At 43.5% G+C, this 13,473-nt stretch overlaps 1 protein-coding gene across 1 annotated transcript in view; it reads right to left on the bottom strand.

The window, feature by feature from the left end:
- The window catches only part of LOC149837615 (hyperosmolality-gated Ca2+ permeable channel 2.3-like), a 214,014-nt gene extending 201,365 nt beyond the window's left edge, over positions 1–12,649 (bottom strand). Inside the window, exons 1-2 of the mRNA XM_090006148.1 lie at positions 11,713–12,649; positions 9,781–9,936 (exon numbers count right to left, since the gene is read on the bottom strand). Of these exons, the coding sequence (XP_089862274.1) occupies positions 9,781–9,936; positions 11,713–11,993 (437 nt within the window). The 5' untranslated portion in view covers positions 11,994–12,649. The remainder of the gene's footprint in view (positions 1–9,780; positions 9,937–11,712) is intronic.
- Between the last annotated feature and the right edge of the window lie 824 nt (positions 12,650–13,473).

The following is a 13,473-nucleotide window of genomic DNA, read 5'->3' as shown; positions in this document are numbered from 1 at the left end:
GAGGGAGAAAGAGGAAGCGATGGCGTACCAGGGGGTTTTCGGAGGAAGCTCACCGAAGAGGAGCTCGCCGGAAGGAAGGGGGGTCGCCGATGTCGGTGGCGGCGGCTGTCGGGGGTCGCCGGCGTCGGTGACCGTGGACGAGCGAGAGAGGGAAACGGAGAGACAGAGAGCAAGTGGCGGTGAGGGGGGTTTCGTAACCCTCCTCCCGCCTGCCTCGCTGTCTTTTAATGACAGCGAGGGGCGGTGGCCCGGGTCGGATCCGGATCCGGATCCGGCCCAAACCAATTTTTTTTTTTATATTACATCCTACCCTCCTTAAAATAATTTCGTCCGCGAAATTTCTATAGCATAAATTGGTCAAAATACAAGTCAGGGTATTTATCCCTGATATCTGACTCAAGCTCCCATGTACATTCACTAATTCCATGGTGTTGCCAACGTACTTTTACAAGAGAAATCGTCTTCGACCTGAGCACTTGGTCTCGACGATCAACGATTGCCACTGGTCTTTCCTCGAACGTCAAGTCCTTTTGGATATCCACATCATCATAATGAATGATGTGCGATGGGTCGTGAACATATCTTCTCAGCATGGATACGTGAAAGACGTTGTGAATCTGAGCGTACTGAGGAGGCAGCGCAACGCGGTAAGCCGCTTCGCCGATCCGTTCCAGGATCTCAAAAGGTCCGACGAATCGCGGACTCAGCTTTCCCTTTTTCCCGAACCGGAAGACGCTCTTGGTAGGAGATACCTTAACAAAAACCATATCTCCTGTTGAGAACACGAGCTCTCTACGTCGACGATCGGCGTAACACTTCTGCCGACTTTACGCGGTACGCAGACGTTCCCTGATCATCTGCACTTGCTGAGTATAGTGCTGTAGCACTATAGGTGAATCTAGCCTTCGTTCACCAACCTCATCCCAGTAAACGAGTGATCGACAAGGCTTCCCGTACAAGGCTTCGTAAGGGGCCATACCGATACTGGCATGGTAACTATTATTGTACGCGAATTCTGCCAACCCAGTATGAGAGTCCCATTCTCCCCTCCAGTCTAACATGCACGCTCGCAGCATATCCTCCAAAGTCTGAATCGTGCGTTCAGATTGTCCATCAGTCTGAGGGTGGAAGGCGGTGCTGAATTTTAGCTTTGTGCCCAAGGCCAACTGCAGCTGCCCCCAAAACTGGAGGTGAACCTCGGGTCACGATCGGAGATGATTGACACAGGAATACCGTGCACTCTCACAATCTCCCTGACATAGAGGTCTGCCAAGCTGTCCAGTGACTGACTGAGCCGTATAGGGAGGAAATGCGCCGATTTAGTGAGTCGATCCACGATCACCCAAATCGCATCGTGTTTCCTCCGCGTCCTCGGCAAACCGACGATGAAGTCCATCGTGATGTCCTCCCACTTCCATTGTGGAATCTCCATTTGTTGCATCACTCTGCATGGTCGTTGGTGCTCGATCTTAACCTGTTGGCAAGTCAAGCACTTCGAAACGTACTCGGCTACGTCCCGCTTCATTCCATTCCACCAATATCTGCGCTGCAAATCTTTGAACATCTTTGTGCCGCCCGGGTGGATCGTGTACTTGGACTTGTGGGCCTCAGCGAGAATCTCATCTCTCAAAAAAGGATCTTCTGGCACCCAGAGACGATCCTTACGCCATACACCTCCTTCGTCACTCAGTCGGAAGGGGGTATCGGCCCGCTGCGCTAGAGCCTTCAGCTTTTCGTACTGCGCATCGATCTTCTGACTGACAAAGATCTTTGACAATAGCTCAGGCTGAGCTACCATGCTGGAAAGACTGATCGAAACTGGAGTGACCGCAAACGGTTCCCACGATATCAGATCCTCGATCAGCTTCCACCCCGCAAATAACAAGTTTACGGAAACGCTGGGAGACTTGCGGCTCAGAGCGTCGGCCACAACGTTCGCTTTTCCTGGGTGGTAGGACAAGGTAAAGTCGTAATCCTTGAGGAATTCCAGCCAACGTCGCTGCCTCATATTCAGCTCCTTCTGCGAGAACAAATATTTTAGGCTCTTATGATCTGTAAAAGTCTCGAATCGCTCCCCATACAAATAGTGCCGCCATATCTTCAATGCGAAGACCACCGCTGCTAACTCCAAGTCATGAGTCGGGTAATTCTTCTCATGTATTTTAAGTTGGCGCGATGCATAGGCGATCACTCTATCGTTCTGCATTAAGACGCAACCCAAACCTGTCCCGAAAGCGTCTGTGTAAATCACGAAGCCGCCTTGACCCGAAGGTAAGGCCAAAATAGGAGCAGTCGTAAGACGTTCCTTCAACATCTGAAAACTGCTCTCACACATGTCGTCCCACACGAACTTAGCTTCTTTCTTCAGGAGCTGCGTCAAGGGTAGAGAGATCTTAGAAAAGTCCTGGATAAATCTTCGGTAATACCCAGCTAATCCAAGAAAACTCCGAATGTCACGAACATTCCTCGGTTGCTGCCAACTGAGTACAGCCTCGACTTTCGCTGGATCCACGGACACACCTTCCTTGGAGATGACATGTCCCAAAAACATGATCTCCTCGAGCCAAAACTCGCACTTAGAGTACTTAGCGAACAACCGCTTCTTTCGCAAGGTTTCGAGAATAACTCTCAAGTGCTCACAATGTTGCTCCCAGCTATCTGAATACACCAAGATGTCGTCGATGAACACGATCATGAAGGTGTCCAAAAAGGGTTTGAACACCCTATTCATGAGATCTATGAACGTTGCAGGAGCGTTAGTGAGTCCAAAGGGGATGACCGTAAATTCGTAATGCCCATACCTGGTCCGGAAGGCCGTCTTGGAGATATCATCTCCCTTAATTCTGAGTTGATGGTACCCAGATCTAAGGTCGATCTTTGAGAAGATCCTGGCCCTCTGCAACTGATCGAACAGATCCTCGATGCGTGGCAACGGGTACTTATTGTTTATTGTCGCCTGGTTAAGCATCCGATAATCGATGCACAACCGAAATGATCCGTCCTTCTTTTTCACGAACAAGACGGGAGCTCCCTAGGGCGAGACACTGGGGCGAATGAATCCCTGATCCATCAACTCCTGCTGTAAAACCCAAGATTTCTTATTTGAAAATATCTCAAATTTTTCAATTTGGGCCTAGATCCACATTACGGATCCAGGACCCATAAAGGGTGAGTAATTAGTATTGATTAATTGAAATCTTGATTTAAAGGGTAATAAAAAAAATAAATGAAAATTTTTCTAATTTAGAATTTTTAATTTAATTCGAGGATCCACAGTGGATCCATTTGGATCTACTTGTGGACCCATTTTGTTTTGGGGCTGGGTTGCGGGTCCCGGGTTCGGACCCGAGCCCCACCCCAACTAATAGCTTTTTAAAATAGGAAGGGCAACCCGATAAGGGTTGCCCGATAAACCCTAGCAGGTTAGGAAAGGGGGGGAAGGGGGTGTTACGCAAGGCGTAACCGACCCCCTCCCATCTCGGCGAGGAAGGAGGGGGCCTGGGGTCGATAAAAGGGGGGTGAAGAGGGGGTTATGCCCTCTTCACTCGGGCTCTCTCTTCCCCATCTTTCCCCATCTCTCTCTCTCTCGCTCGGTGTGCGCACGCCGGAGGGCAAACCACCATCGTCAGGCAGCGTGGGCTACCGGCTGCCATTGAGGGTCGCGGCAAGCAGCATCCACCCTCCCTTCTTCACGACAGCAGCCTCCAGCCACCGGAAAACCACCGTGAAAAAGGTACGGGTACCTCTTTTTGATTTCAAATGAGGCATCGGTGGAGGTTTGATTTCATGCAGCAGTCGATGGAAATCTTGGAGAACAGTTCCACTGTTACTCCCTTGCACCTCCTGTGCTTTGATGTATAGAAAAAAAAAAAACTTTGAGTTGCAAGATAAGTATGTTGTTGATTGCTGGCAGCATACACAGGCCCACACTGGGCCTGTGTATATGCTGCTAAGCCCAGCCAACAAGGTCGGCTGGGCTGGGGCAGGTGTGTGTTCTAACAAAAACAAAAGATAACCAGTTTTTGTGGGGGGTTTTTGCTGTCACCTTTGACAGCCTACACAGATCCAAACTGGACCTGTGTGTACGCTTTTGGACCCAGCCGACAGGGTCGGCTGGGCTGGGTTTCTTCTCCTTTGCAAAAAAAAAAATAAAATAAAATACGCATGATATTTTTTTTTTTTCAGGTATGTGCGTAAATAAAATTTCTTTTATGCTGATTTTGTTGACAGCATACGCAGGCCCACACTGGGCTTGTGTATATGCTGTTAAGCCCAGCCATCAAGGTTGGCTGGGCTGGGCAGAGTTGCAACAAAAACATAAAAAAATATATATATATATAATAACAAAGATGCTTAAACTGTTGGATTAAGTTATGGACAGTAAGAGAAGGATGGGATTTAAGTTATAAGCCTTTCTGGGCTGATTTGTTTTTCTACACATCATATTAAGTCATGTTTTTTTTTAGATACCAAGTCTCAATTTGTATTTTTCTTTATACATGAATATATCACTATGATGCATGTACGTATCTGTGAATCATACAGTGTATGTTCTCTTTCAAACCGAATCAAGTCAACTCTCTTTGTGATCCATCCTAATCTTCCATTATGAATATAAATATTTTCTTAGCTTCTGATCCATCCTTGTTGACCCATTTTGCGTTTTCATATATCGATATGAAATTTTATGGAAAAACATTTAGATTTATCATGCTGTTAGGCATTCTTATTTTAATTTGAATGGTTGGACAATATTAATATTGTTAAATGAATCGACATCAGATTTATTATGCTGTTAGGCATTCCTACTTTAATTTGAATGATTGGAAAATATTGATGTTGTTTAAATGAATTGGCATCGGATTTATCATGCTGTTAGGCATTCTTATTTTAATTTGAATGGTTGGAAAATATTGATATTGTTTAAATGAATTGGCATCAGATTTATCATGTTGTTAGGCATTCTTATTTTAATTTGAATGGTTAGAATGAGATGATAATTCATCCATGGTTTAATTCTGATATGTCTTAGAAATTAAAGATGGTATTGAATTTGTGATCCCTGTATTAGTGTTCCGGTGATCAAAATGAATCATCGAGGGTTTGGTAAACCCGAGCTGTGGGAATATTTTCCCTTACTCATTTCAATGCATTTCAAAGATCATGCTTCATAAATATCTCAGCTTTATTGCACTGTTATATATGTTTCCACAGGCCGGAGTCCTGTGATGGCTCTCGCGAGGTAGATGCGAGCTTTTATTCTTTCTTTTTGCATGTGATGTTGCAAAACTTAAGAAATTAAAATTTAAATAAAAGAAATAATAAAGCACAGTGTAATATACCTTCTGGGATCACCCATCTGGAGAATGGGGATCTTAGAAATCCGGTCTTGGGGAGACTGTGAGGATACAAAACTCCGTGTGCTTAATTTTGGTCCCCTGAACCCGATATTGAGGTTCCTTCTCCTGGCCACGGTTTCAGGGAGAGTCCGTCACTTTACCCGGGAGTGGTGTGTTTGACACAGCTGTTGTTTTGGTACCAAGGAAGTGGCACTTGTGGGCGTGGGTTGTCCCTTGTGTCCCCGACATTAGATGTGGAGGTCTAATGTTCCGAAGGTGATTCGGTCGAGGGCTAAGTTAGAACCCAGTAATAAAATATAAATTGTGTGCTAAGCTACCCTGGGAACCTAACTTAAACTCGGGGTTTGTACCCGTTTGGTGTATCTGCGAGCAACGGTAATTAAAAAGAGAAACTTAAAGTTGTATGCATTTAATAGGGCATGCATAAGGAAACAAAAGACTTAAATGGAAGATAATAAAATGATTCATGCATTGCATAAAAGACATGCATTTTTCCTGTTATGCATTAGATCATGCATACTTTAATGGTTTCCTTACTCAGTACATGAGGGTAAGTGTTGAATGTTTAATTCTTGTTGCATGCTGAAATTTTAGTAGATAATGTTGCTTTACTGTCTTTGCATGCTTAGCAATTATAATTGTTGCATGAATAAATTCTCAGTTGCTATAAACTGTCTTGTATGCAATTCCATTAATTGTTACATGATATCTCATCTTCACTCGTTATCTCATTTGTTTCATTAAGAAGTAGATGTGCTCAGGATTTCGATTCTGACACCCTACTTCATTGGTTTTTCGCAGGAACAGGTGATCAGTGAAGTCGACAGCTACTGCGAGGGCGCGAGGGTCACAACGAGTTTTGACAATCTTCTTTGTGGACAGAGTGGCTCTTTATTTTGGTTTTTCAGTCTAGTGTTCTTGTTATTTGCTTATTGTCTTCAGTAGATACTTGAGTCAGACACTTTATTTTGAGATTTGTTTTTAATTCATGAATAAAGATAATGGTTAGTTATGGATGTCAATTGCAAGTTCTTTTGTGGTTTGTGGCTATCCAGTTGGAATTGGAACTGTGAGGACCCCGGGTCTCTGGGAAGTTTTTCGCATTGTTTTAGAAAAAAAAATTCCGCATTTTCAAAGTGGATGAGTTGGGGTCGTTACAGGTTTGGTATCAGAGCGACCACAAATACTTGCAATTTTATCGTCTTTTAATGTTTAATTCTCATAATTGGTATGTGAGCCCTGTCCTGAAGCGTCAACAAGTTGTGACTCGTCCTCCAGAGCATTCTTCTTCACTGGTATGTTGCTTAATACTTTTACTTACTTTATATAAGTCATGTGTGATTATGTTACTTAAAATTTAATGTTCTTTGGTGTGAATTAAAAGTCTGATGTGATTCGGGAACGAATACTGTTTATGATCAACCCTAAAGGGGTAGTGTCAATAATAGTCTAATTTGAAAAAGGTGGTGCATTGTAGATGTCGCACTATACCCGTAGAGGCGCTTCGTCTTCTACTGCTGCTCCCACGAACTGGCAGGAGGAAAGAGATTTCATGATGGAGACCATCCATACCCTAACTGAGACTATGGCGGCACAAGCTGCACAAACGGCCCAAGCGGCACAGGCTGCACAGGCAGCCGTGCAGGCAGCGACTCGTGACCCTCTGGTCAATATTGTTCCCAACGCAGGTGGCGTTTCGTTCGAGCGGTTTCTGAAGTTGGACCCACCTTCCTTTTCAGGAAAGGCAGACCCAGAGGCAGCTGCGAGCTGGGTCGAGGAGATTGAGCGGGTGTTTGACGTCTTACTTGTCCCTGAGGAGAGAAAGACGCCCTTTGGCACGTACCGCTTAAAGGGCGATGCCATGAACTGGTGGGACACCCTGCGAAGGGTGAAATTTGCTGATTGGGATGAGATTTCTTGGGAGACGTTCAGGGAGGAGTTTCTGGACGCCTACTTTCCCCCTTACGCCGAGGAGCAGATGCAACAAAGGTTCCTCGATCTGACTCAGGGGACCATGAGTCTAGTGGAATACACTACTAAGTTCCGGAGTCTTGAGAAGTATAGCCCAAACCTCTTCAAGAATGAGAAGGCAAGGGCGGCTAGATTCGTGCGTGGACTGAAGGACGGGTTGCGGACTCGTGTGCTCGGGGGTCGTCCTTCTACCCTAGCCGAGGCGATCGAGTCGGCCACCGTACTGACCGAGGACTGGGAACGATCCAAAGGTGGTTTTCAGAAGAAGGGTGGCAGCGGAGGAGGTTCTTCAGGCGGGACTAGGAAGAACCCTCCAACAGGAGGAGTGCAGAACGGAAAGAAGCAGCGGACCTGGGACGGGCGACAGCAGGGCGCGCAACAGGGCCGACCTCAGCCGCGGAGACAACAGGGGAAGGCCCAACCGACATGTCGCAGATGCGGCAAGAATCATCCATTAGGTTTTTGCCCATCGTTTAAGGGGGTATGCTACCAGTGCCAGCAGCCAGGGCACATTGCCCCCTTCTGTCCGAACAAGTCTGCGGTTCCGGGTGGACAGCCGCAACAACCACAGCAGCAGAGGCCTCAACAGCAGCAGGGTCAGCGCAAGACCAATGGACGGGTCTACGCAGCGACAGCAACCTCCCAGGATGATCAGGCTGATCTGATCGAAGGTATATTCTTAGTTGCCGAACACTTTGCACGTGTTATGTTTGATTCGGGTGCAACACACAGCTTTATTTTCTCTTCGTTTGCAAAGTTGCTTGATTTGGTTCCATCTAGCCTCGAAAGGGCTCTTGATGTGATGTCACCTATGGGTGCATCCTCTTCCTGCGGGAAGCATTTTCCGTCCGTAGGCGTGGTGATAGAAGGCCATGAGTTGTCGGCCGATTTGGTCATTTTGGATATGACATTCTATGATGTCATCTTGGGCATGGACTGGTTGTCCAAGCATAATGTGACCCTCCAGTGTCGGGGCAGGAAGGTAATCTTGGAGCACCCCAAATTGTCTGCATTGTTGTGCCATTCGACGAAACCAACCGATGGGGTGAAAATCGTGTCAGCTTTGAAGGTCTCCAAGTACCACAAGAAGGGTTGCATGGTATTCTTGGCCAGTGTTTCTGCTCAAGACAGTCAGGCGCCGTCCTTGGAGCAGTTAGACGTTGTCCGCGAATTCCCGGATGTTTTTCCCGAGGATTTGCCGGGTTTGCCTCCGCATCGAGAAATTGAGTTCTCGATCGAGCTAGTGCCTGGTACAGCACCAGTTTCACGCGCTCCGTATCGCATGGCACCTGCTGAGTTAGGGGAACTGAAAAAGCAGTTGCAGTTGCAGGAGCTTCTTTGCATTTATAGGGTCAGCATGTGCATGCATGAATAAGTTTAATGATTGCACTAGTCCTTAAGATGACCAATCTCAAAGTTAGCTCAGTTAAATAACTACATTTTTTTAATTTTTTTGGCCAGGCCACCATAGACCTACCCCTCTCTTCCCCCACCCCTCCACCCCACCAAAAAAATAAATAAATAAATAAATCAACTGAACATTGGCAGGCCTTCCATTGGTAAAACCCTTGAGGGGCCCCAACCCATTGGGGAGTATGCGCAGCTTTGACCTTGTGGCAAGGGATGTCCTCATGGATCTCAAAATGTGGTTGTCCCATGCCAAGTGACAAACTATGGCTGTCCCTAGCCAGGAAGGCGGAGACCTTGTGTGCCAACTACAAGGAATTATTTTCATATTGCTAACTGCCAGGAAATGCTTTCATCTGATTAAACTATCATTGGGAAGCATGACTTTCGTCATCCTAGTCTTCTACAGATCTTCATGGTGAGAGTATATCATAGGAAAGTGTAGTGACTTTGACCAAATTTTTATTTCACTAGATCGTGTGTCTCCATGCATGCCATGTGTTAGTTATAACCTTAGTAGTTAAAATCCCACCTAGGCCGCTCAAACTACCTAGGCTATAATTGTGTCTTGGTTGTGTTTTCAGTTTTTTCTTATTTTATGTTTTTTATATTTTTTTACTACATTATCTTGTGGATCTCGAGGCGACACAGCTAAACAAATATTTATTTAGATGGATTTGAATGTCAGAAATCTAACTGTGCTTTAATTGTTTAGCTTCATTCATGAATCATGTGTTTTTTCAGTTTCAATTGTTTAGCTTCATAAAATGTGTTGAATACATATTTTCTATTATTTTAAAAAAATTGTTGTAATATTTTTTGTGTTTGGGTCCTGACTAGGCCAACTAATCTGCATGGGCACCAACTAGGCCTTTTAGGAGAATGCCACCTAGGTTCCGACTAGTGCTTTTAACTACTTAGATTGTAATATGTTTGCACATAGACATGCATAAATCATTAATAATATGCATGTGTTAACTCAATTAGATAAAACAAATCATACATATATTAAACCAAGAAAAAACAAGGAGAAGCACATTACCATTTTGAGCCATTCTTCACATTTGAAATGCTAAACAGGTCCAAGGATTGATTTGGAATGTTTGCAAAATCTATAGCACTTAATTGCTGCCCAAAATAATTTATTGGAAGAAGAATAAATATCCCTATGACTCCAGCAATTGAAAATATTCTCAAGCTGTCACATGCATAAACATAACAAAATTAGATAAACAAATAAACATGAGAGGGAAAGACGAAGAAACACAACAACTTAATAATATGATAGAAATAATCAGAAAATGCATCCGCCAAAGCTAATAAGATTACCAGTGAGTAAATTAAAAATTGAAAGATATGTGTTGTTCCAAAGGAGGCAAAGGATCTCCAACATCAAAGCAGATGGTACATATGCACGTAATGTGTATGCATATCAGGATCCCATAAAATGAAATATCCATATCCCACTTATATATCATTAATCCCTCAACATATTTCCAATCATATACAGTGGTTGAAGAGCCAAATGCATCATCAACCAAAAAGAAGTCATCCACCTCATGCAATTATGTCAAATGAACACCATGTACTGAGCCTTCATAGGTCAGCAAATACAGACAGATAAAGCCTCTTATTTTCTACAGATTTCCATCCATTCTAATAGCTCACATTCTAAAGTAATATGCATTGTGCCAGCGATTGGTTCACATGAACCACCTCCATCCACACTCAACATATCTGATCATAAAATTTTAAGGTATTTCTAGAGGACAGAGTGGTTGAAATGCCATAGGTCTACAAAAGAGATCCATATTTCTTTGTAAACATTCCACATAATCATCTTTGTCTGAACTAAATTCTTTAGCGCAGATGAAATTACAGTGGGCACCGTTCCTTTGTTTTTATAGATCCATTGTTTTCTTGTATTTCTAACTCTTGGACTTTCTGATTGTCTACTGTATTTTCCATCTAGCCTCTTTTTTCTCTGTTTGAAGAGAGAGTAGCCTCCTGTAGGGTACTAAGGTCAATACGATCTTCAACCTTTTTCAATTACTGCAGTTGGCCACTTTTTTTTCAGTTTTTAGCTCTATAGCTTTATTATATTTCTACTTATCTTTATGGTCTATGATAATTTATATCTGGATTCTGGACAACCATAGTTTATTAGGGTCAATATAATCTTCAACCTTCAATTATAATACTAAGAGATGTTAATGAATGGATGTGCAAAATTGTAGTTGATGCTTCTAATAGACAATTGATGATTGATTGCACCAAAACAATGATTTGTCACAAAAATCTTAAACGCAATGCAAAAAGCACCTTTACAAGATCATTAATTTTAGATGCAAATGCACATTTGGAAGAGTACATATCATAAGCACATTTAGAAGATTATATATTTTAGAGCCAGCTCATAGTTCAGTAATTCCTCTGCCAGATCTTATAAATTGACAGCATTGAAAAGCATATTTGAGTCATGTCCATATGATATCACATGTAAGGACTGTAGATATGTACACCTTCAGATAAAATGTGTCTGTGTACATATTGCTACAAGATGGTTATATCATGAAATGTGTGAAAAATATGCAAGTAAATAAAATGCAAGCATACTTGTTGCAAACATAAGCATATGTATGGACATGAACATGCATCTGTTTGTTTTATATAAAACAGAGACTCAGAGGAGGGTTGTGTATGCTCACTCAAAGGAATAAAAGAGGTCAGAGGAATGAAGCTTAACAAAAGGCTCTATGCTCAATTGCTCATAAGATCAATCAAAAAAGTATGTTCTCAAATGGCCAAAGTGTATAAATTTGCCGTAGCTGATCGCAAAAGATAATGCCTGGAGAACGCTTAAATTTTCCATTTTCGCCTAGGATGTTGCACCAGCATATAATGTTATTTTCTTTCAACTTGTTGATGGCTCAAGAGTTGCGGTTTTCCGATTTGATACGATAGAAATCATTACCTGAAGATAAATATGCGCATGAAAACCACAGAATCAAGCCCTGCGATTGACAGTAGCTCCTCCTCGGACGGCTGCCATGCCCTCTTTATCCAACTAGTTGAAGGCAACAGCCACTCCAACTGGAACTGACCTCCCCGTTGGACTTTCTTCTCTGCAACGAGACGAGGAACGTAGACATGGGCGTTCCATGGCTGCTTCCTCAATATAGAATACAATGTGTAAAACAGAACACAGAGGCCAAGGTTGATGCCCACAGATGTTAATAGAGCTGTGAAGATCATTGCTTCATAAGCAAGATCGCTTTCTGCATGAACTGATTACGTTGCAAAATTCTATGCCTCAATACGATTTATTCAAATTTCTTTCAAAAAAAGGACTTATTCAAGATGCTAACAAAGAGATCTTCCACCCTCATCTATCAAGATATCTGCAGAAAAAGATAAAAGCCCGCATAATCATGGCCGTCGATGCGGGACCATGTGTCGCCACTTGAACAGTGTCATCACAAGCAACCCTTGATCTAAACTAACGCACCAATAAAAACCTTTTGGTCGTTTGAATGTTAGATGCTCAGCTCTTATTTGCCTCAACTGCCACCGAAAAGCAAAGCGGTCATTCGTTCGTACCCAGCTGAATTATTGAGCACACCAACAAGTTTTCTACGAAAGAAAACCTCTGCCAAACTGCGATATTTCTTTCACGATTTGAACGCCCTCCACAGCTGTTGGATGCGAGAAGTAGGAGCAAAACGAAGAAGCAACAGGATAGAGAGTGTGCGATTGATTGCTAATAGCATAGATTTGAGATCGGCTGGGGGGAGAGTTGAAAGTAGCAGATAATGAATGGAAACGCTGCTGCCCTACTTGATCCACGCGTTCTCTTGTGCTGAGAGAGAGAGAGAGGGAGAGGGCACGCTGGCTATGACGGTAAGTCGGTAACGAAGTACGTCGTACCCAACAGGCCTTGGGAATTTGGAGTCTGGACTACTGTAGACCGCTCGGTGACATGGTCTCTGTGCGTATCCGTTCCAGAAATTTCTGACTCGCAAAGGTGCACTCGCACACTCGAACAAAGCCAAGACGATCCGTGCTTCAGTTTTAGCTTCAGGAAGTCAACTGAGTATTTAAGTAAAGTTTACCGCTTACTTCCGCCATCCGAGTATAACCTTCTCAAGTGTTCTAATTTAGGAAAGAAGGAGTAATTTGATGGCGTATATAACCTCTACGTGGGTGGGACGAAGCAGGTTATATGCCCCCCCAAGGCTGACGTTAGCTACATCTTGTGATCGGGGTCGCAATGAACACTACTTATAAGATCATGTTTGGCTCTTATCCCATGTGTGTCAACATCAGAATCTGATGCGGTTGCAAAGACTTAAGTACCCTTTATCGTCATTCTCGTTATAAAATGGACAAAAATGTCTTCTATTTAGAAAACTTAAATGTCGGTTCATAAAAAGGATAAAACTGCCCTCCACCTAGAAAAGTGAAACGACGCATCGAGAACGCGTCAAAATTTGCTGCAAAGTTTGCGTAGGAAGGTTTATCTTAAGGATTTAAAAAGTCCAAACATTATATTTTCGCCCTACGCAGCAAAGTCTACCGGAGCATCCTTTGCTTTCTTCTGCTATCGTCGGAGCATCTTTTACTTTCTTCTGCTGCCGCCAGAGCATTCTTTGTCGTCTTATGCGCAGTGGCAGCATTGTTGTCACCGTCTATTGCGTTTACCTTCTGGGTGTTTATTACTCCACTGTCAGATTAC

This window comes from Nuphar pumila, chromosome 5, assembly GCF_984573655.1.
Source record: "Nuphar pumila chromosome 5, dmNupPumi1.hap1.1, whole genome shotgun sequence".
Classification (NCBI taxonomy): Eukaryota; Viridiplantae; Streptophyta; class Magnoliopsida; order Nymphaeales; family Nymphaeaceae; genus Nuphar; species Nuphar pumila.
Note: the sequence above shows the minus strand (reverse complement) of the source record. Positions and strands in the feature narration are given on the sequence as shown.